This window comes from Microchirus variegatus (genome assembly GCF_963457635.1).
Source record: "Microchirus variegatus genome assembly, chromosome: 1".
In the NCBI taxonomy this organism is placed as follows: Eukaryota; Metazoa; Chordata; class Actinopteri; order Pleuronectiformes; family Soleidae; genus Microchirus; species Microchirus variegatus.
The window spans coordinates 4,508,611-4,531,581 of record NC_139802.1 but is presented as its reverse complement, the minus strand read 5'-3'; the positions used below and the strand labels follow the sequence as shown (position 1 = coordinate 4,531,581).

The following is a 22,971-nucleotide window of genomic DNA, read 5'->3' as shown; positions in this document are numbered from 1 at the left end:
TCGAGCTCGAAGCCCTAACCATTAAGCCACAGCTGCCCCAATATTAATATATCTATTAATCCAGATCACACATTTTCAGATCACACGTCACAGGACGTAAAAACAAGGCAAACCACAGTGCATTTCGTGATGTACGTGTGCAGTCATTAAATGATGCAACGCTTACAAAAGACACAACATTGCAAACGCACTGAGACAAAGAAAACAAGTGGTTATCGTAACATTTGGTGACTTCATTTTTGTTTCCCCTAAATCAAACATAAAGCTGCAGTGCGTAACTTTTGAGGATTTCGTTTTTGCTGTTATTATGAGTCTGTGAACAGAAAGAATGTATATTATTTGTATGCTGCCATTAAATTGAACGGGCTCTGATAAGAAATACTATCAGACCTGCCCGGGGGAGCATTTGTGTGTATGCAGCGACAGTGTAGGGGCCGGTGGGGACAAGAAGCATTAAACAACCCAAACTAGTAGGTTTTTTTGAGCAGTAGAATTTAGGGGTGGGGGAAAAAACCCGATTCACATAGGAATCGCTGTTCTAATCATCCATGATTCTGAATCAATTCATAAACTTCAAAAATCGATTTCTGAAAAAAATTAAATAAAAATATATATATATATATATATTTTTTTTTTAAGTTTCCATTTTGAAAAACCACACAGAAATGTGTGTACAGTTTATTTTTGTAACTTCTGGGAGAAAAAGACAGCTAGCCTAAGCTTTTATTTATTCAAGTAATTGTTTTGTACAGTAAGTAAGTTTTTATTTGTTTTGAATGAATAAATTTTTACTTTTGTCTTAAGTTTGCCTTTGTGTGATCACATTATCACATTATCTTATACAAACTCTCTTGTTTTGATGCCATAATTTGCATAAACACAAATTGTATACAAGTTTTAATCGAGAATCGTTTGAATCGAGAATCGTATGAATCGAATCTGTTGAATCGAGAATAAAATTTGAACCGAATCGTGACCCTAAGAATCAAAATCGAATCGAATCTTGAGCCAACCAAAGATTCACATCCTAGTAGAATTCTTCTGCTGTCTCACTTTACTCTGCCTGTCTTAGTGTATCACATTATATCTCTTAAGCCAATATTTGGCTATATTTATACTTGGAAACCTTGGGATGGCCACTGCATGACAGTGAGGTTAAAGATTACTGAAAATGCTTAGAGACCAGTAATCGACTCTCAGCACATCACAACCACTGCAACACACATTTCCACAGAGCATCCGCCACTTCTGATAAACTAGACAAACAAGCGTCTGTGAAAGAACTTCCGTTGGCCGAGCTTTAACGACATTGCAAAGGCCCGACTTCTCTCTCTCTCCAGTCTGAAAAATAATCCACTTACATTTCCTCCTTTCTTCTCGCGCAAAACACTTCGTGCATTGATCCAGTCTGCGTAACTCACTTTTAATCATGCTAACGTCGTTGGCGCCGTCTCCTATGGCCAGAGTGACGGCCCTCTTGTGTTTCTTGATGAGCTCCACCACCTGAGCTTTCTGCAGCGGTGTGACTCTGCAGCAGATCACTGCTTTGCACGCGCACGCTGTCGACACAAACTCAGTCTCCATGTCTGCTTCGAGAGCGTGGGCCTGTGAAAGAAATACAGTCAAATGTTTAAGGTTAACTGTAAAGCAAAGGGGTCAGAGTTCCTGCCGTGACATTTTTTTTTTTAAATGTTTGCTTTAAAGATAACACCTTTCTGGCGAGTTCTCATTTCCTGACAGTTGGCAGTTTATTTCTTCACGGCCTGTGCTGGTTTTGTGTGTGTGTGTGTGTGTGTGTGTGTGTGTAGTATGGTATTGTACATAAGTGTAGTGTTATTCATACCAGACTGTGACCGTTGATTATGAGGGCAAACTCTCCAGAGATGTTGTCCATGACATTGGAGGAAGGTGGAGGAGGAGGTAGAGGAAGAGGTGGTGGAGGAGGAGGAGGAGGAGGAGGAGGGGGAGGGGGAGAGGAGCACTGCAGCTGCTTTTCTCCTCCTCCTCCTCCTCCTCCTCCTTCCTCTTGTCCTTCACTGACTCCATTACCAGTGAAGCGTGCCTCTCCCCATCCCTCCATCCCTGTCTCCTTCCCTCCATCTGTGGATCGAGACAGCTCTATCATCCTTTCCTTCGCCCTCCTGAGAAAGAAGATAAACACACTCCACGTTAACGGGGGCTCGTCTGTGTGACAAAAACAACACAGCTGACCAAATGAAGAGCTCAACAGAACAGATGGAATGAGGATGGAAGAGAAGAAAAGCAGATGCAGGCGAGCAAGTAGAAATAAAAACAGGAAGGGTCAAAATTAAAAAAGAGCAGGTCAGCAAAGAGACTATGTTTATACCTTCCCTATTTTGTTTTAAGGTTGTATCAACACACTGTGTTTTTTTTTTTGTATTATGCTTCCTATGGGCTCACTCACAGCACGTCCCTAACAACATGAGTGACACTGTCAACTATTTGAGCTGCTCATTTTGCAATTTGAGTTATGAAAACGGTTGCGTGCGATCTTTAAACCATGCAAACTTTGGAGAACCACACATTAGGGCAATGCAGTGTGAGCTCAAAACACGAGGCATGTCCCAGCAACACAACGCTAATGAAACCAATGACACCATCAGTCAAAAAGAATATTTTCATAAAGATTTTTAGCAAAGAAAAATTGTATTTGTTAAATTTCAGTCATAAAATCTGAAATTCTTAAAGGGGACATATTATGCCCTATTTCTCCAAGTTAACCCAGTTCCCTGGTGTCCTGTCTGTGACATGCTTTGGTCAAAATACCATTACCACATCAAGAAAGAAGCACCACAGCAGTTCAATCACCCTGGCAAAACAGCCCTGTTCAGAACGCTTGGTTTAGTAGTATCTCTTTAGGTCCACCTTAAAGGTCCACCTTAAAAAAAAAGTACAACAAAACTTAAGGGACAGGAAATGACATCAGCCACAGAGGCTACTGGGAGCTAACAGCAGCTAGCATTTGGAAAAGTGATCATTTACAGGCTCTAGCAGGCACATTGCCGTCATATATAACATGTATCCGCTGGACAGATAAATCCTCTGAGGCTGGACGTTTGTGTAGAACTCTGTGCTGCACTGTGGAGCCAACAATAGAACTTTTTCGCGGACTTTCGGTTTTTGGATACTGTTGCCCTCGCCAGCACTCTCGCGTGTTTTGCGGACAAAGCGGAGCTCCAGCGAGACAACAATTCCAGGAATTTGGCACATTGTGACGTCCCAGTGAGTGCGGAAGTCAACATCGTGTGTTTGATCTCCTGTACTTAGACTGAGGAGGACCACAAAAACATGAGCGAGTCATCTTTTTTTCACACTTTGTCGACTGATAGGGCCTCCAGAGTTCCAAATATAAGGATTTAAATGATTAAAAAGTTGCTTTTGCATAATATGTCCCCTTTAAATAAAACATGGATGTTACGTTATGTTACGTTGGAGGATATGTTTATGTTATTTGAACTCCCAGTGTGAAAACTACTATGAAAACACTGACCTCAGCTCCTGCCGCACGCTCTGGACAGTATGACCACTGATGATGAACACCTCAGTCATATCATCTGTCAGCATCTTGCACGAGTAGCCTATGTTGACGGCTGTCTCTGTGTAAAGGAGTGAGAGCAGGTTACTTCACTGTCGGTGGCTTTTTTTTTACAGTTGAACATGGTGGTTTATAGTTCAGGTCCATTAAATGTTCTTGAAACCACAAACTTCTATAATTAGAGTCTCTTCAGTTTCACTTCCACTGGCACTGCAGTTCTTTGGTGATAATTGCTCTGTGCGATCGTCCGTTTTATCGAGCTTTAACCAACAATATTGTTTGTTCTTGAAAACTGAGCTCTCTCCGAGTACAAGGAAACTCAAACTTTTATAAACGTTACTTAAAACAACAGCACACAAACTGCCCCTGAAATGTGTTGTAAACGTGCCTCCCTCTCACCCTGCTTGTCTCCAGTGAGAACCCAGATTTTAATGTTGGCCAGAGAAAGAACAGCGATGGTCTCTGGTACACCTTCCTGCAGCTTGTCCTCGATGGCTGTTGCACCCAGGAGCTGGACACAGACACAGACGGACAGTTATGAACATTGGATGTGTTTGTGCATATACGCCGGGTATAAGTGCAGCATCTGATTGAAGTAATTTGTCAAATGTGGCTATACTTGAACCACACTCATGCAATGTTTTGAGATAGGGATTGCAGAAATTCTTGAAACTCTCTCAACTTGATTTTGTTACATGTTTTCTGAAAGGCAATGGTTTAATGCTTCATACAGAGAATGTAAAAGTAAAAAAGAGTGTGACTGACCATCATGTCTTGCTCTATCTGCTCATAAGTAACTGCCAGGTGGTCTTCTCTGCAGTCGGCGGCCTTGCCAGCACAGCGGTGGCTCTCTGACCAAGCCTCCCACTCGTCCTCCGACAGGTCTCTGTAGGCCAGTGCCAATGTCCGCAGACCATCAGCCGCATATTCCTGACATGCATGTACAAACAGGGACATGAACAACCTACTCTAAGGGTGAATTCCAATTCCTTGCTTAACCCTCAGTCTCAAAAATGTGCGCTCCCTCTAGTGCAAGTGCTGTCCTGATTCTCAGAAAAATTAAGTTGAGGGGCAAGTTTAAGGGCTGTATCGCCCTCAATATTGAGATTTTCCGAGACCACCCTTGGGGAGCAAGGGCTACCCAGAATGCATTGCGTGTTTTGACAAAACAATGATGGCGCCGAAAGCAGCGAAACGAGCACGCTACAAATTAAGTATTTTCTTTGTGAATAGAGATATAAAAATGATGAAAACCATTGTATTATCTTAGTTTAGGCCCATATTATGGATTACTGACGTCATTGTTACGTAACATTTATTTTTATTTTACGATATTTTGTCAATATCCGGCCGGTGCGGACAAGCGATTGTTTGCTATGGTTTACTTTTCAATAAGTCGTGGTGTGTGGTAACTGTCAGCTGAATATGTCCGTGGTTGTGGTATTTGTACGAGTATCATCTTATAACTAACTGACAACCTAATAACTTGACTGACAAACGGATCGTAATAAATAATCGTGACGTAAATGTGTTCTTCTTCTTCTTCTTTTTTGGAGTTGACAGACTGGACGCAGCTTTTGCGTTATTCTGCCCCCTGCAGTCTGAAGACGTATCTGCATTTAAGGGGTGTCCCATTTCTAAGTGACAAAATAACCCTCAACACGTGGTTTTGAGGGCCAGTTAAGATTAAGGGTTGAGCTTGAGGTTTAAGATAGGAATTGGAATTGGCCCAAAGATACAAATGATACAATACCACCACACGGCGGGGTAGTGGTTAGTGCTATTGCCTTGCAGCAAAAAAACGTTTTTCTCCCTGTGTGTGTGTGTGTATGGGTTTTTTCCGGGTTCACATATGCAGAGGCTAACTGAACACTCTCATACATGTGAATGTGAGAGTGAATGGTTGTCTGTTGAACCTGCAGCTCCAGTGATCTGTGAGTGGAGTGGACTATGGATGGATGGAGATACAAATGCGGAGCAAAAAAGACCCGCCATGATATTCTATAACATTATAACTGGCATTGACAAGACAATACAAAAGACTGAAACGTCCCAGCTGCTTGTGGAGCGAGCAGACACTAGATGGCAGTACAGCTGTGTTTACAAATTGAAGAACTCCTCTGTCCGCTTACATTGAGATGTTCTGAGGTGATATTCATCAGTTCCTGGTTACAGGGGTGGAGTCTCTCCAGAAGCACAGTGTCAGCTCCTTTACAGTACAGGCGGATCCTGCCCTCTGGGTTTCGCACTGTAAACAAATAACAGGTGATAGTGATCAAGAACATGTGGTTGTCATTTTTTAAAAAATTACCAAACTCCATTTCATTTTCCAGCTGCTTAAATTAATGGCATTCCTATATACAGTGGGTCCCATGGTCTGTCAGTCTGAATATTGTTGATATATGAGCGTGTGCTCACACCCTGCCGGTCTCACAGTTCTGTTGCTACACCAAAACTTGTTGCCAAGGGAGAAGTAATTTATGACCGGAGCTTTTTCTGGGCAAGGAGACAAATCACAGGAACAGAGAGTAATGTCTCGTGCAGAGATAGCACGCAAACACGACTCATGTCAGCATGTGTGCATCATCATTTAAATACATATTAATGTTAATTTAAACATGAGTAACTCTTCATCAGCTAATGCAGATTCACGGAGCACCTCGATGACAATAAGTGAGAGGAATGCAGAGGAAAACTGTTGAAATTGCAGAGTACAAATGCTGCAGATAGTATATAAAGGTGCAATATGTGAAAAATCCATTATATTAAAGCGGACCTAGACCGGAAGTTCCAATTAACGCTGTTTTTTTTAGTGTGTATCTGCGTCATTACCTTGTTTATGAAGCACTGAAGTTTCGAAAACAAACAGTTCAGCCACTGCTGAGAACGCTGTGTTTTATTGTAATCTCGGGCTCAGCGAGATCTCTGAAAAAACCCGGTCCGGTTACGTAAACAGCATTTCACCTCCTGCTCCGGGCACTAGTCCGGGCACATCCGGTTGCGTACATTGAACCGCAGAAGAAGAATAACGTCCGTTGTGGAGGTGTTTCACGAGCGACAGTGTCTTCTGACTCTGGGTCAAAGTCATAAAAGGGACTGCGGCGGGGAGTCGTGACGAAGCTATTTTTAAACACTGTTAAAACAATGTTTTGATAATGAGCAGCAGTGCATCCACCGTTCCAGAGGGGGGAGCTGCGCTTCTGAGAGGGTGTGTGCTGAATATGTCACTTCCGGCCAATCACAAGAGAGTTGGGAAGGCTCTACGCTGGCTGGCCAATCACAACACACTCTGTCTTCTGGGGGTGAGATTTATGTCTGAAATATCGCGGCTCAGCACAGTGTCAGAAAAGATATATTTCTATCGCAGCAACTAGGAGGTTTTTGACCATAAAAACGAGTTATTGTATGTAAGTAGACCTCCATAACTAACATATATGTGCAACAGGAGCACTCTATGTGAGCTTTAAGAGATTATGCACAATTTGCAGGGTGCAAACTCTTATTTATCTGTTCACCCAACAATGCGGCTAATCGCACTTCAGCACATGTGATGCAAGCAGAGGGAGCAGAGAGCTGCTAGCATTGAAATCTAAAAACAGACTCATTACCCCTCTCAACAATGTCCAGACCGGTGGTGAGGAAAATGAGGGCCTGCACTTAGAGATGTGTGAAAATAAAAACAAGCTAAAGCAAGAGCGGAGGGACACACCTATGACAGACATCCTTTTGCGTATGTTGTTGAAGTCCAGAATGCCAAGCAGAGAGTAGGTGACGGGTCGTCCCATCTCCGTGGTAGTGATGGTGTCGGGCGTTCGGGAGCGGAACACGAAGCCAAAGTTTCGCGCTGCCGTCACTAAAGCGCCCTCATCTGGAGACTGAGCCTTATAAAGCAGCTCTCCTGGGCAGACGGATAACAAATACTGCAAGATTAACAATGGACACATCACGTCTGTGTGGTTATTCACCGTCTTTTAGTCGGTCTTCATCGCTCTCACCCTCACTCTTCTCTTCGCTCATGACAGTGTGGCAGAGGGAGAGCAGGCGGAAAAACTCCTGAGCGTGTGGGTCTCCCACTTTCACTGATTCCAGTAGCGTGTCATCATAGAAACAGAAGTCCAGGTCTGCCAGAGGGTTGAAGTGAGTAAAGTCCAGTCTCTAAAGATAAACACAGTGTCATGACCTCAAAAGAAATGCCATAAATTAATGGTATCTCCCTATGCAGTTCTGTTTTAAAGGATATTTAAGGCCACGTACCTTTGGCTGAGGTCCAAGTGGGTCTGTAACTTCACCTGAGAGCAACACATATGCATTTTTCATTATTCTTCATAATCCACAGGTCTCATATCCCTCAGCTAACACTCATTAAAATCACCTGATGACAACTCCACACAGTTTGATACTAATTGTGAGGATAAATGAAGTTGCTACAACTAATTCCCTGTGCCCTGTTTGGGCAACTTAAATATTACATGTATGTTCACAAGTGTATGTGTGTGTTTATTTGTGCACTAACCGTAAGTTCTTCCATCGATGGAGCACTTGTTGAAGGTCATGATGTTCTGAGTAAGAGTTCCTGTCTTGTCACTGAAGATGTATTCAACCTAAAAAAAAAAAAAAACAATAACAACAGCAACTGCAACATGACTATTACAACTAAAGAAAATCTTAAAGGTGCCATATGTAAGAATGTGGCCAAAAACGGTTACTACATTCAAATTCAAAATCTTTTAGGTTTCGTTTTTTTATGACGTAACTGGCAACCCGTGGTTGCTCGGCAGCTGAGACTCTACTGACTGCAATGATTGGTAGACGGCGGTAGGTGGCGCCACATGCCAAAACATGATTTCAAAACGTAAACATGATTTGCAGTCTGCAAAATATTTTTTTTTAATGCAAATATTTTGTCTGTACTGTTGTTGTTGGTGAGTTCAGTTTGTTATATGAACATTATTCCTGAGTCTCTGTGACATATTAGGAGGATTTTATGACCAGTTGCTTCAGATTTATTACATAATGCACCTTTAAGTAAAACAATCTGAGCCATAACATATATTATATATATATATATGTAAAAACAAGTTTCAAACTAGATTATAAAAGGCTAATTTAAAAGTTAAAAAGGAGTTTTTAAAAATCCTTACAAAGGAAGTATGATGAGCACTCTAAATGTTCTGTTGGTGTAAGAGTGAATGATTGTTGGTCTGTCCAGGGTGAACTCCACCTTTCACCCTATGTCAACTGGGTTTGGCTTCATGTGGAGGATCATGGATTATTTCTGAGTTGTATTAATTTTAGTCTGGATAAGAGATACATTTCTTAGCTTAATCTCATCATCTCTGAACCGAAATGTATCTTCTTCCTTGGAAGAAATGCAGGTAAAAGGCTTTTTTTTAAAATTATTATTTATGCAAATAGTAAACTGATTAAGAAAGCACTGAAATCAACAGAGGCCAGACAAGAGAGGAGGAACATGCAGGTCACATAATACACACACAGACTGTATTTGCTCACCTGACCCAGCTCCTCGTTTAGAGTGGTGGTCCTGGCCTCGGCTGCTGTGTTACACTGAGAGCAGAACATCTGCTGGTCCCAGTTAATGAAGTAGCTGTGACCGAGCCGGATCACCTCCACACTGATACACAAACAGACGAGGAAAGGAGACAAGGTCACAGAAGTTAAAGGTGCATTATGTATATTTATATATTTATATATTTATAAGCATATACTATATTTTGTTTTCAAAATATTATCATTCATTATCTGCATATAACCCAGAATCCTCTGATGTTTATGTCTGATAACAACTACATGAACAAAATGAACTGCTTTTAATTGCTAAATAGCACAACTTAAAGGTGCATTATGTAATAAATGATAAAATCCTCCTAATATGTCACAGAGAATAGGAATAATGTTCATATAACAAACTGAACTCACCAACAACAACAGTACAGACAAAATGTTTACATTAAAAAAAATCTTTTGCAGACTGCAAATCATGTTTTGGCATGTGGCGCCACCTACCGCCGTCTACCAATCATTGCAGTCAGTAGAGTCTCAGCTGCTGAGCAACCACGGGTTGCCAGTTATGTCAGAAAATGAAACCAAAAAGACCTCGGTATTTTGAATGTGAATGTAGTAACCGTTTTTGGCCACATTCTTACATATGTCACCTTTAAACGTGTGATGAAACACAGGAATTGTCAATGTTTTATGCCCCGTAGAAACAAATTGCCTCTCCAATATGCACAATAATAATAATAATGAGTTAAGACATAATCTTCTCTGCATTTTTTGGCACATTTGTATGTAGTCGGTCACAATATAATTCCATCCGATGCCAGATAAACATCTCGATCGTGGACGTCTCCTCACCTGACATACAGAGAAATAGGCACCACGGTGTTGAGGATGATGACGTAGGACCAGAAGGAGAGGAAAGCATTAAACAGGAAGTTGTCCACCGGCGGGTCCCAGGGCAGGTAGCTCTGAAACAGGGAGCCCACCTCTCGCTCCCACACTGCATTACCAACGGCCAAGATCACACACATGCACACGAGGAAGCCAAAGATCTGTCAGGGACACACAGATATAGAAACATTGAGGGGGAAGCTCAGGGAGGTCCTTTGGATCGGTGGAGCTCACATTAGGACTTCCTACATTACATGAAACTCGACTGAAGTCTCTGGGATCGTGTCCTGAAATAGTTATGAGCGATGAAAGTGAGAAGTTTGGGATGTCCTACCCAGAGGACCAGAGTGTTCATCAGACGATCGATGCTCGTCCGCTTAAACTTAGTGCGACCGCTGTTCTGCATGAGCTTGGTGTCCGGGCCTGAGGGCGGAAAACACATTCCTTTAGAGTCGGACGTCGCGTGTCGCGCGTCACTCCCTAATACGACACAACAGACACAACAACCTGCGAAGATGACGAGGCCATAGCAGGCTTCGGTATTGCGGAGGACGCATCCTCGTAGCAGCATGTTCTGGTTGTTGAGAGTGTACTTCTTGTCCCTCCAGTACAGAGTTCCACAGAAACGATCCAGCTTGTTGTTGGGGGGCTCACACACCACTTCACCTACACACACAACACAACACAATACAACACAACAAAATACACACAAACAGCATATTGAACACTATATCATAGATATACACCAAATGTAATTACAGCGCTAGGCATACTGTTCAGGTTCCATGATGCATTGTTGAATTTATCAACCCTCCTGTCATCATAGTGTCACACACACACAAAATGCTGAAACACCCACCTTTTGTAAGCTAATATGAGGCAAAGTGTGAGTTTGCATTTGTCTTGCTGCAGTAATGGATTTGCTCAGGTGTGTGTGTGTGTGTGTGTGTGTGTGTGTGTGTGTGTGTGTGTGTGTGTGTGTGTGTGTGTTCTTGTACTTGCAACATACTGAGGACCAGTGAGGGTTTTTAACCAACAAAGTGAGGTCATTTTTACGGAGTGAGGACATTTTGGCCGGTCCTCACTTTGTTTTCATTGAAATCACTTCCTTAGGTTGCTATAACATGCTATACTCAATTTGTCCAAAACAAAAAATCTAATTCTGGACGACATAGTATAGTATGACTTTTTTGTCAAATTTTGGACCAAATTTTTTTTTTTTTTTTTTGGACCAAATTTTTTTTTTCACATTTTGGACAACGTTTTTGTCAAATTTTGAACCAAAAATTTTGGGTGAAATTTTTTTTTTTTTTTTTTCGACGACAGTATAGTATGGCGTTTTTGTCAAGTTTGGACCAAAAATTTTGGGTGAAATTTTTTTTTCAAATTTTGGACGACATAGTATAGTATGACTTTTATGTCAAATTTTGGACCAAATTTTTTTTTTTTAATTTTGGACCAAATTTTTTTTTTCACATTTTGAACGACATAGTATAGTATGACGTTTTTGTCAAATTTTGGACCAAAGATTTTGGGTGAAATTTTTTTTTCAAATTTTGGACTCAAATTTTGAGCCAAAAATTTTGGGTCAAATTTTTTTTTCAAAATTTTGGACGACATAGTATAGTATGACGTTTTTGTCAAATTTTGGACCAAAAATAACAAAACAAAAAAAAACATCGAAAAAGTTTTCCAGCCCTTTTTGCTCTGGGGCATCACCTGCAGACATTTTAAGGTACTGCAACCAGTAGTTCTTTGTAGATGTCATTCATGAAGTAGATATTTGTAATTGTGTTGATTTATAAAGTGGAAATGCTGGTCCTCACTTTGTCAGCAACCCAGTCCTCAGTATGCAGCAAAAACAAGAGTGTGTGTGTGTGTGTGTGTGTGTGTGTGTGTGTGTGTGTGGGATGTGCTGACATGAAAGTCTCTGGTTTGTGAGCTGGTGGGCGGACGGGCGATGAAGCTGTCGTTTAACGCAGGCAGGGAAATGCTCAAAGTGTGAGTGTGATTTCTGTGTGAGGGTGGATAAGATCTGTGTTAAACACACAAGGTGGCAGACGGTAAACCACTGACCTTCACATTAGCAAAACAGAAAGTTGAATCAAATCGAGACAAGAAGATGACGGCGCATTGTTTTTTTGTTTTTTTTTCAAATCTCACCGTCGAATGAGGAAAGGTTGTTTGGGTCTCCAAGTTCGGATGTCACCGATACAGACTGACGCACCTTCATGTTGGTCTCTCTGCAAGATAACACGACATGCAGCGATTTAGATGCAGATTTGCGGCAGATTGTGAGTCAGCGATGACGAGGTGTGGTGTGTTTTCTGACCCGTCCAGCTCGGCTGTCTCAATGTAACAGAGTCCGTGAGGTTCGCTGCTGGACAACAGGAGCAGGTCAGCCTGGAAATAGATACGACAGCTGAGGTTAGCATCCGCTGCACAGCACAGGTGACAGCAAATCAGTTCTAAGGAAGCAAATGTGTACTGTCGTCCTCATGGAGACCAAAACCTGCTCCTGACGAGGCAAAGCAGAATTTTTGAGCAACTGGTTAAGTTTAGGGCCAAGTTTTGAATTGTGGCTAGGGTTAGGGTTAGGCACCAACTGGTTATGGGTTAGTTTTGTTAAGGCTGTCCTTTAACCATGTAAAGCCCAAACCATTAAAGGTGCCATATGTAAGAATGTGGCCAAAAACGGTTACTACATTCAAATTCAAAATAGCGAGGTCTTTTAGGTTTTCGTTTTCTGACGTAACTGGCAACCCGTGGTTGCCCGGCAGCTGAGACTCTACTGACTGCAATGATTGGTAAACGGCGGTAGGTGGCGCCACATGCCAAAACATGATTTCAAAACATAAACATTATTTGCAGTCCGCAAAATATAATTTTTTTTTAATGCAAATATTTTGTCTGTACTGTTGTTGTTGGTGAGTTCAGTTTGTTATATGAACATTATTCCTGAGTCTCTGTGACATATTAGGAGGATTTTATGACCAGTTGCTTTAGATTTATTACATAATGCACCTAAAGGAGTTTTAATTTGTATCATATTTGATACATCGGGTCACAATGCTCAAAGATTCTTTTTTTTCTTGAGCAAAAAATACACAAACAAACCCAACAAAAACAATGCAGCAATGGAACTGGCAGGGTGAAAGTCTGGAAGACGTAACATTTCAGTTATTTTTCATTTTGCGGTTCACAACCTTTATATTTTTTAGTGATGGTATGCCTGAAAACAGTTGTTCAGACAAAGATGCACTCTGCATGTCTCACAGTACACATGGGCAAAGTGGCCAACGCAGCACTTGCATCTCTGTCTGGTTTCCCTGTTGGGATTCCCATCATTTTATTTTAAACATTGTCACACTGGTCATGTGGAGGGCTCAAGAACTCACATAGGGTTAAATGATGACGATGTATGTTTGTGTCACTTACTGCCACAAACTGGTTGTTCTCCAGTTTAATGATGTCACCCACTCGAACATTCATCCACTTTTCACTCTGAAGACTGTGCCAGCAAAAACCAGAGAAACAGTAACATGAACTCTTCAAGGAAACTTTGAAAAATGTCATTAGAACCAGAATAATACTACGTTATAAGATCAATTTTAAGACACACATTAAAGTTATTACTTATAAAGACAGACTCACAGGCCACGGATTAGGACCTGAGACTGTCTGTTGTTTACATGGTTGTCGCTCTTGTGACGAAACTGCAGGGAGACAAAGTTTACGGTGAGCTTCTCAGGACCTGGAGGTCACCATGTTAAACAGAAGCTTATTTGTGCACATATTCAGTGTGTAAGTCCATGAGTGCGGTGATGCTCACATAGTCGTCCATGGCATCTTTTACTGCAGTAATGCTCAGCACCAGAGCTAAAGGCACGATGGTGGTGAAGCAGGAGAGGGAGGAGATCTGAGGTATCAACTGAACAGAGACAGAGAGGGTGTGATCTTCAGAATCGTTTGAACAGTGACGCAGAGTCTGTGTGTGTGACACAGAGACAGATGCATCTGAACCTGAGCTCATTTTTACTCTGACTACCACGTAAATTCTATGTGGACACAAGAATCACAGACAGCTGTAAAGTACAATACCCACAGTCTTTTGAGGAGTAGATGCTAATCATTAATTAAGAAGCCATTGGTGGATATTTGAGGCTGTACTTCTGCAGGCTAACCGGCTTACAATGGCAATATTTTCATTTATTTTGATCATAATTAAGTAAATGGTCTGTATTTAGGTAGCACTGCCAAACACTGAAAGGGCTTTACAGTACACTATTTCATTCAACCATTTACACTCAATGCCAGTGTAATGGTATAGTAACAATATCTAATTGGCAGAACAAACAATTAAATGTTGTCCTGCTGGTGGTGTGTCTGCACTGAAGTTCATAGTTCAAAATAATGAACAAATATAAAACTTTTCATGTAAGAAAAGACTTCCACCGCCATAAGCACTGATATAGAAATGAATACATAAATTCCTCTTGAAGTGAGCACTTATTTGAATCTTGAATACCTCCATCCTCCTTAAGAATTGTATTCTTCTCACTGCTCCTTTCCAATCATGAAAAGTGTCTAATTGAAATATGTATTATGAATTCATGTTTCAATTTCATATTGCATGGTTGTGCACTTTCATATCAGTGAAATAGTGTATTATTATTCAGTGTATATTTTTCATAATGTCAATTTTTTTATACTGTAGTTTTTCTCATCAGTGCAATATCCATATCCTTATTTAATATCCTTATTTAATAGCTCAACCTTGTTTCCTTATACTGTAAATACCATGTGAATACTGTGTATATTCTGCAGACCGGTTCTACATTCTATTTTTAAACCTATTTTTATAGTCAGTGTTAATATCTTTATATATTGTACTTTATAAATTGTATTTCTTTTTGGTAATGCATGTTTATTATTTATTATCCTTCTCTTTATTGTCTTGCTGCTGTAACACTGGAAATTCCCCCACTTTGGGACTAATAAAGTACTATCTTATCTTATCTTATCTTATAACACAAGTACAAATAAATCAATAAAATCATCTATGATCAACCCTTCTAAATATAACTAATGATGTAACCTGTGTACACTCCAACTGCGCCATCACACAGACTCACAGATGTTCCTCTCTCCATCTTTCATTACCAGACTCTTTTTCCATCCCTCCTTCTCCCCGTGTCCTCACCTGCAGTATGAGCAGGAACAGGAAGTAGGTGTTGGCTACTTCCTGGAACTGCTCAAACAAGTTGACGGGCAGAAAGGTGATGATGTTGTACTTGGATGTCATGATGTAGTTTCTCTAGATGACAGGACGGGACAAAAAGAACATTGAAAGTGAATTCTTTTAAAGATCCTGCCTCAGAGGATATATTTTGGTGACCTAAATTTAGAAAAAGAGAAAACCAGATAGGCTCACCGCATACTGGAACTTCTCGTTGTACTCTCTGTTGTTGGCTCTGACCCGTCTCTCCTCCTCTGCAGAAACACAAGACATTAAATGAGTCATAAAGGACGATACAGTACGGAAACAAGCGCCCAAAACCGCTGAGTCTGTGTGTTACTGCAAACTTGGAAATAGATAAATAAATAAACACATACAAATCTGTATATTTTAATATTCTTTGAGCACCAGGGGAGATATTTTCTGGTTGTTGCTGGATGCCAAAAAAAAACGTTGCTACCCAGTTGTGCTGTCCATCTGCAGGTTTATTCCTATTTTTACATATAAAATATTTATATAAGGTGGTAAGTAACTAAATACATTTACTCAAGTTACTGTATTGAATACTTTTTTTGAGTATTTTGTATTTTTTAAGTACAATTTAAAATCAGGATTTTGTATTTTACTTGAGTACATATTGACTCAAGTATTGTACTATGTTACTTTATAAATCCTATCCGTTACCGAGTAAAAATAAAAATTCAGCACAATGAAGACCTACAGGGGGAAAATATACACCAGAACCAGCACTATTACGCAAAGTGACGTAATATCCTGTGTCGCGCCGGACGTGTGAGCTCCAAAATAGATTTCTGACCCCTTGTCATATTTCTACTACCCTCACACCCCACGCAAAGTAACTAAGTAACTTTTACTTAAAGTACATTTCAAATGAACTACTTTTACTTGAGTACATTTTCAGATGACTACTTTTACTTCTACTTGAGTAACATTTCATCAAAGTATTGGTACTTTTACTTGAGTACAATATTTTAGTACTTTTTCCACCTTTGCTCAATTCTGTGACGCGTTTCAGGCTTTTGCCACGCACTCCTGCCACACATTGTGTTTCTCGCGCTGAAAGAAAATTATAATATACATTTCTTTAGCGCAGCTATCGCTATAGAACCGTGAGGAAACTGTTCTCATACACATGTGCTTTGGATTGGATTCTCCACCTTGTGGCCAAAAGGAGAAACCACACCTCTGTGTATGAGCTACTTCTCATCACAGAAACTGGAGCACAGACACTATTATTTTTGGACATTATAACCTCTTAACATTTGAAATTAAATAACTTGAAAAACATACAGGAAGGGGCGTGGCTTATTATGTTATAATTTCTTGTCCTTACACTAGTGTAGTTATATTTCCATCATCTGTGTTTGATGGTGTTTCTTTTCTTTTTGAAATAACAGTTTGCAGTGCAGTTGCAGTAAATACAGTTTCATCGCTGCATAGTCCATTTTAGTGAGGAGGCTACTTTTAGTTGTAGTATTGAATTTTTAGATTTTATATTCGGGCCATGCAAACATTTATCGTTGCATTTGTCTTTTTCGAAGATGTCAGCCCCCTAACCCCCGTCCTGAAGGCCTCAGAATCTGCCACCAACGCCTACAACACACAGTCACAATCATCGTGTTGCTCTGAATATTTCAAAAATAAATCCGGAGAAACTCAGTACTTGTACTCTTCAGTGCAGTGCAGTAGTCACTGCATACTTTTTTTTTGGATTTGTATGCTAAATGTAAAGTAGTAACACTTTTGAACTTGTGGCTAATCGGTAAATGCATCAGCACACAATGTGTTATTCAGACCCCAGTTGTGTCAGAGATACTGTGAAGTTAAACAGTGGCATGTCTAGCTCTTCACTCCTGACCCTGCTCTTTACCTTGAAGCTGTTTTTCAGTTTCTGTTTATGCTGATGCACAGTAATTTGGGAGATCCCCTCCTCCTCCTCCTCCTCCTCCTCTTCCTCCTCCACCCGGCCGCTCTCCTCTAATATTAATGAGACTGCTTTTTAAATGAAATGACAGACCTGTTTTTGCACAAGGCCGTGCACAGCTCAGTGTATATGCACACATGCATGCACAGGTTAAAAATCAGTTTTGTTTTGTGCACAGAGGCACGGAGGACCTGAAACTATTGGTGCCACAGGAAGGGACAACAGAAGACATCACCTCGGAATAAAACTCGCACAAACAAACAATGACACTGTGGTTTCCTGTGCTTCTGCAGCAGCTTGACACCTTCTCTCATCTCACAGTTTATATCTTAGATCTCTGTCACTGTTGTGTTCAGCTTCACCAAATACACAAGGGTCACTCGACGAGCTTCCCTTTGTCGTTACAGATAGATTTGTTTAATGAGTTAATTTAAAAATACAAACTACTCTCAAATGTCCAACTTCGTTATGTTTGCAGCAAATGATGATAACAGATTGTGTTATTATGCTAATGTTAATATTGTAATTCAGCATGTTTTCTGGACAATTGTTGAGTTAAAGAATGTAAGAATGTGGCCAAAAACGGTTACTTTTAATACTTTTAATTAACTCAAATTCTAATTACCGAGATCTTTTAGGTCTCGTTTTCTGACGTAACTGGCAACCCGTGGTTGCTCGGCAGCTGAGACTCTACTCACTGCAATGATTGGTAGACGGCGGTAGGTGGCGCCACATGCCAAAACATGATTTCAAAACATAAACATGATTTGCAGTCTGCAAAATATTTTTTTTTAATGCAAATTTTTGTCTGTACTGTTGTTGTTGGTGAGTTCAGTTTATTATATGAACATTATTCCTGAGTCTCTGTGACATATTAGGAGGATTTTACGACCAGTTGCTTTAGATTTATTACATAATGCACCTTGAAAGCTAATGTTTACGTTGTGTCTTTCAACTTGGATTAGCATAACAATATCACACTATCTGCTCACATCAATGCACTCGGTCCAAAATCTATTCGAACACTTCCCGTCCACTGACTGCTCTTCTCTTCTCCCTCTGGCACTTCTCCAGTCTATCTGAAGGTCATGATGTCACTCTCTGGAGTAGACGGCTCTGCCAACTGCAACGGCTGCATCACTGAGTCTCCATGAGTGAGCCAGGTAAGCACAGCCAAAGATTCCCAGCAGCTGACGTCAGGAGCAGGCCTCGTCTGCCTGTCATTCCTGAGTTCAAGCTGACCAACCAAACCTGAACGGACGAGCATCTTTTAGCAAACTGCACATTAAGTGTTTAATGTCTCCGACAGCTTCAAGGGCATTAGAAGGCCCTGACGCTGACAGACTAACTGCTGCGCAGCAGGTCTGTATAGATCTATAAAGATCCATTACTGGGGAACTTTGAGTTGCGCGCAGCAAACATCCGGTCTATACACAAACAACTGAGACGCAAAAGAGTAAACGAATATCGATTCAACGTAAAATACTTAATGTCGCACTATCTTACACAGAATGAATAACTGCAGCATCATATTCTTTCATCCACCTCCTGCCTCTTTAATGCTCTTCTCTTCATGGTGGGACGTCGCACTCTCACCTGCACTCGCGGTGAAAGCAGACTGAAGTCATAACAACAATGACCAAAACGGCATCATCAGTCTGAGCCGAGGGAAAGATGTTATTGTCCCCATCATGATAAAAGCTACTGTAAGTCGGCATCAGACTCGGAGGGGAAGTGATTATCACTCACTGTGGATGATTTAATAACGTATACACAGAATAGGAGAGCTGTCTCCCATCACACGCACACACACACGCACACACACACACACACGCACACACTGATCTAATTTGCTGGGAAACGATGCAAGTGGCCCAGTGGCAGACTGATGAGCTGGAGGTCAAATGAACGTGCACATCATCATCATCATCATCATCATCATCATCATCATCATCATGATTTGTGATGGTTAAGGAACAGGGGATACAGCTGAGGCAGTGTAGCGGCCGACAGCACAGGCTGCACGGCGCCCGGAGGATTGATCAGAGTCTCAGGGCAGCAGAAACACAGGACGTCGTTCGCATAAGGACAATAAATTCAGATTCAGATTGATTTTTTTTTTCCTCCAAGCATTAAAACTCAGGCTTGAAGCTAAAATTTGAATCCAATCACTAACAGGTTATCAATTATAGGGTGAAGCATTGAAAACAAAACAAAAAATGCAAGAGAAAAACTAAGCAGCAAAGTCTGAAATGACAGGAAGCTTCAGCAGTGTAGGCAACTGGACATGCATGAGTTTAGTTACATGAACAGAAGAAGCCTCACGGATGAGAGGTGAAATGTATTCAGGCAAGTTTGCCTATACACACACACACACACACACACACACACACACACACACACACACACACACACACACACACACACACACACACGTATACGTATATAAACCTCGACAATGATGTTCTCAGACTTCTCGTTTTGTCCCAAATCAAAGTTTTTCAGTTTTCAGGATTTCTTTGTCAAATGGAGCAATGAAACCAGAAAATATTCAAAATTTAAAAAAAAAAAATCAGAAAGCTTGTTTTAATTATTAAAATAATAATAATAATAATAATAATAATAGAGAATAGTTGATCATTAATTTACTGATGAATCAAATAATCGTTGCAGCCCACACACACACACACACATCTTAGTTGATGTTTACCAGTGATGACGTAGAGGACAGTGACTGAAGGGCAGTGAGACATGAAGTGTTGCATCACTGACGTGAGATGACGTTTTCTCATGGCTTGTGTGGAGATGAGTGAGTGGGGATGAGACGTGGGCTTATTTTGGGATGAGAATGAGGGAATTAATTCATATTATTATGATGATTTTAACAATGAGATGTCAGGTGCGTGTTGCACGGGCGGCAACACCTGATGATGCAAACGTATGAGAGAACACAACAGAGACGAACGAATCAAATGAATAACATCAATGTCCAACCGCATCCTTCCACATCCCTATACTGTACCTGTCCTCCTCCCCTTTCTCGATTTGCCTCCATCAAGTCCTTTCTGTTTCTGTCTGTGCAGGGGGAGAACGATGGGAAACCATTTCTCCGGGATTACTGTCATCTTTTTTTTTTGTAATTTTACTTTAAACAGTCACTGCGAGAATTGTGCGCTAAATATGCGATGTTGCAAAGACAGAGTGACCGCAACATAGTCTCTGCAAGGACGCGGCCGGTGATGAAGCTCCGCTCCCAACTTCTGCTGGAGTTGGACTAACAGCGCTATCCCATCTCTGCCTCTCTCTCTCTTTCACACACACACACACACACGTACACGCACGCGCACGCACGCACGCACACACAGCCCAGTTTTTCCAGCAGCTACTTGAATTAACTGACGCACCCACGTGCCGAATCTGCGCAAGCTACGTAAGTCTCCACCACAACATAAACACATGACGTAACCCCCATTATAGGTTCTGCATTTGATGGACGTTACCATGGCGACCGCATCTGCAGAGCTCCCGCGGCTAAGCGCGTCGCTGAGTGATGAGGAAACCGCGCGCCATTTTGGATCTAACACACACATATGAGGCGATGGTAGCGGCCGGAGCCAAAATGGCCCGAGCAGTACTCGAGTTTCATCCGTTTTCCCCTGAGATGCACTGCAATGGGAGGGGCTTGGGCTTGTGCACGTGCAGCTCTCGCAAAAGCCTCGTGCCAATAATGACTGGACACCAACTCGTTCACTTACCTCATCTTATATGGTGAAGAAAATGACCACTAGCAAACTTTCAGGTGATTTTAGTTTAGATTTCCCACACATTTAGGATTATTTACTGTATATAATTAACCAGAAACAGACATGTCACTGTACTGTAATATCATATCAATATTCAGCTATATTTTAAGGTAGTTCACATGATGAAACTCCCTGACGTATGAATTGAAGAGAAGATGGTGGATGACTGAACAAAAAAAAATCCTTCACTCTCATTCATTCACCTTCAACTGCTTTATCGTCCACATGATGGTCACATGATGGGGTGCTGGTGCAAATCCCAGCTGACATAGGACGAAAGGGCGGGTACACCCCTGCACAGGTCACCAGTCCATCACAGGGTCACATAGAGAGACAAATCATCACCAAATCAATCACTCAGCCTCACACTTACAGCCAATGTAGTGTCCAATTTGCCTAATTCCCCAAATCTGCATGTTTTTGGACTGTGGGAGGAAACTGGAGAACACACACACACACATGGAGAACATGCAAACTCCATGCAGAAAGACACTTCACGTTCCAACCTGGTCATGAGCCGAGTCATCGTCTTGCTGCAAAGGCAAGAGTGCTAGCCACTACACCAACAACCTTCACACAGTTATCAGTCAAAAGTCAGGCTAGTTACACATTTCAAAGATCAGAAATAAAATCCTCAATCAAGCACCACATGATTAAGTCACTTGTGCAAAGGCATGGGACGATTTAAAACAATTTAAGGCTTGATTATCCTTACCAAAATTGCGATTTACGATATTATTGCGATGAACACCAACAATAACAGTACAGTCAAAATATTTGCATTAAAAAAAATATTTTGCAGACTGCAAATCATGTTTATGTTTTGAAATCATGTTTTGGCATGTGGCGCCACCTACCGCCGTCTACCAATCATTGCCGTCAGTAGAGTCTCAGCTGCCGAGCAACCACGGGTTGCCAGTTACGTCAGAAAACGAAACCTAAAAGACCTCGGTGTTTTGAATTTGAATGTAGTAACCGTTTTTGGCCACATTCTTACATATGGCACCTTTAAATATGTTTACGTCCATGGTCGTCCCATAGAGAGGAGCGTACAAGCGTATTTATATATGTAACTGAATGTTGTATATGATACATTTAATAATGGGATAATTATGACCAAATGTCTTATTATTACTGTTATAAAAAAGATTGCTAGCAAACGAAATATATTATATTCTATCACCTCGCTGGCAGCTCAGCTACACACTGTGTTTAAAAGCCGGTGAGGTCGTGGGCCACGTTTTCATTATCACATGATATTAAGTGGGGGGGGGGGGGGGGGGGGGCACATGTAATCGATTGGGGGGGGGGGCCGCCAGTTTGAGAGCCCTGTTTTAGAGGAACAAACGTCACTGACATACACCTGACATTGGTGTTTGTCTACTGTCCACACTGTGCTCTGATTTGACCTTTCCGTGTTAAGTTGAACCAGTTCAGTGTTTACATTATTAATGGGTGATGTGTGAGGACTGAATGTGCTGTAGACATTAACACAATACAACCGACATGAGAGGCTGCTCCACAACAACTGTGATGTGAAATGTGTAAAAGCATTTCAGCCAGCACTGAGTTAATGCAACTTGACACTTTAGGTGTGGAATCGTATATAAAAAGATATCCTCATATATATTCCATGAAGCCACCGTGACACTATAGTTTAAAAGGTAATGAATGCGTTTTAATGTCGTACACTGACCTGGAGGAAGCCTCTTTCTGAACATCTCCGCTCTGCCGGCTTGCTTCGGCTCTGGCCCATTAGACTGTCTACACAGGGAAAGAAGAGAAGCCATTGAGCGGCGAGGAGGACACACGTGCTGAGGTGAGAACAACCCCGTGAAAGTCGCTTAATCAGCGGACACACAGGGTTTTATACACAACAAGCATTTCATTTTGTTTAAAACTAAACCATGAACACAACTGTGTGTTTAACTCACCACATAAACTCCATCTGGAGCCACTAAAGCCATTTGACAAATGAAATGAAAATAAAACAGCATATTAAGCTTTCCGTGTACTT

At 41.2% G+C, this 22,971-nt stretch overlaps 1 protein-coding gene across 1 annotated transcript in view; it reads right to left on the bottom strand.

Moving 5' to 3' along the window:
• Nucleotides 1-22,675, bottom strand: part of atp8b2 (ATPase phospholipid transporting 8B2) — a gene marked incomplete at both ends in the record, with an annotated part of 29,929 nt that extends 7,254 nt beyond the window's left edge. Inside the window, 22 exons of the mRNA XM_083895248.1 lie at nucleotides 1,422-1,605; nucleotides 1,844-2,141; nucleotides 3,512-3,617; nucleotides 3,956-4,067; nucleotides 4,322-4,486; nucleotides 5,689-5,804; nucleotides 7,266-7,454; nucleotides 7,552-7,711; nucleotides 7,811-7,845; nucleotides 8,070-8,157; nucleotides 9,068-9,188; nucleotides 9,932-10,128; nucleotides 10,302-10,390; nucleotides 10,475-10,633; nucleotides 12,131-12,210; nucleotides 12,300-12,370; nucleotides 13,406-13,478; nucleotides 13,622-13,683; nucleotides 13,800-13,898; nucleotides 15,171-15,284; nucleotides 15,402-15,460; nucleotides 22,651-22,675. Coding sequence (XP_083751374.1) covers nucleotides 1,422-1,605; nucleotides 1,844-2,141; nucleotides 3,512-3,617; nucleotides 3,956-4,067; nucleotides 4,322-4,486; nucleotides 5,689-5,804; nucleotides 7,266-7,454; nucleotides 7,552-7,711; nucleotides 7,811-7,845; nucleotides 8,070-8,157; nucleotides 9,068-9,188; nucleotides 9,932-10,128; nucleotides 10,302-10,390; nucleotides 10,475-10,633; nucleotides 12,131-12,210; nucleotides 12,300-12,370; nucleotides 13,406-13,478; nucleotides 13,622-13,683; nucleotides 13,800-13,898; nucleotides 15,171-15,284; nucleotides 15,402-15,460; nucleotides 22,651-22,675 — 2,602 coding nt within the window. The remainder of the gene's footprint in view (nucleotides 1-1,421; nucleotides 1,606-1,843; nucleotides 2,142-3,511; nucleotides 3,618-3,955; nucleotides 4,068-4,321; nucleotides 4,487-5,688; nucleotides 5,805-7,265; nucleotides 7,455-7,551; nucleotides 7,712-7,810; nucleotides 7,846-8,069; nucleotides 8,158-9,067; nucleotides 9,189-9,931; nucleotides 10,129-10,301; nucleotides 10,391-10,474; nucleotides 10,634-12,130; nucleotides 12,211-12,299; nucleotides 12,371-13,405; nucleotides 13,479-13,621; nucleotides 13,684-13,799; nucleotides 13,899-15,170; nucleotides 15,285-15,401; nucleotides 15,461-22,650) is intronic.
• Between the last annotated feature and the right edge of the window lie 296 nt (nucleotides 22,676-22,971).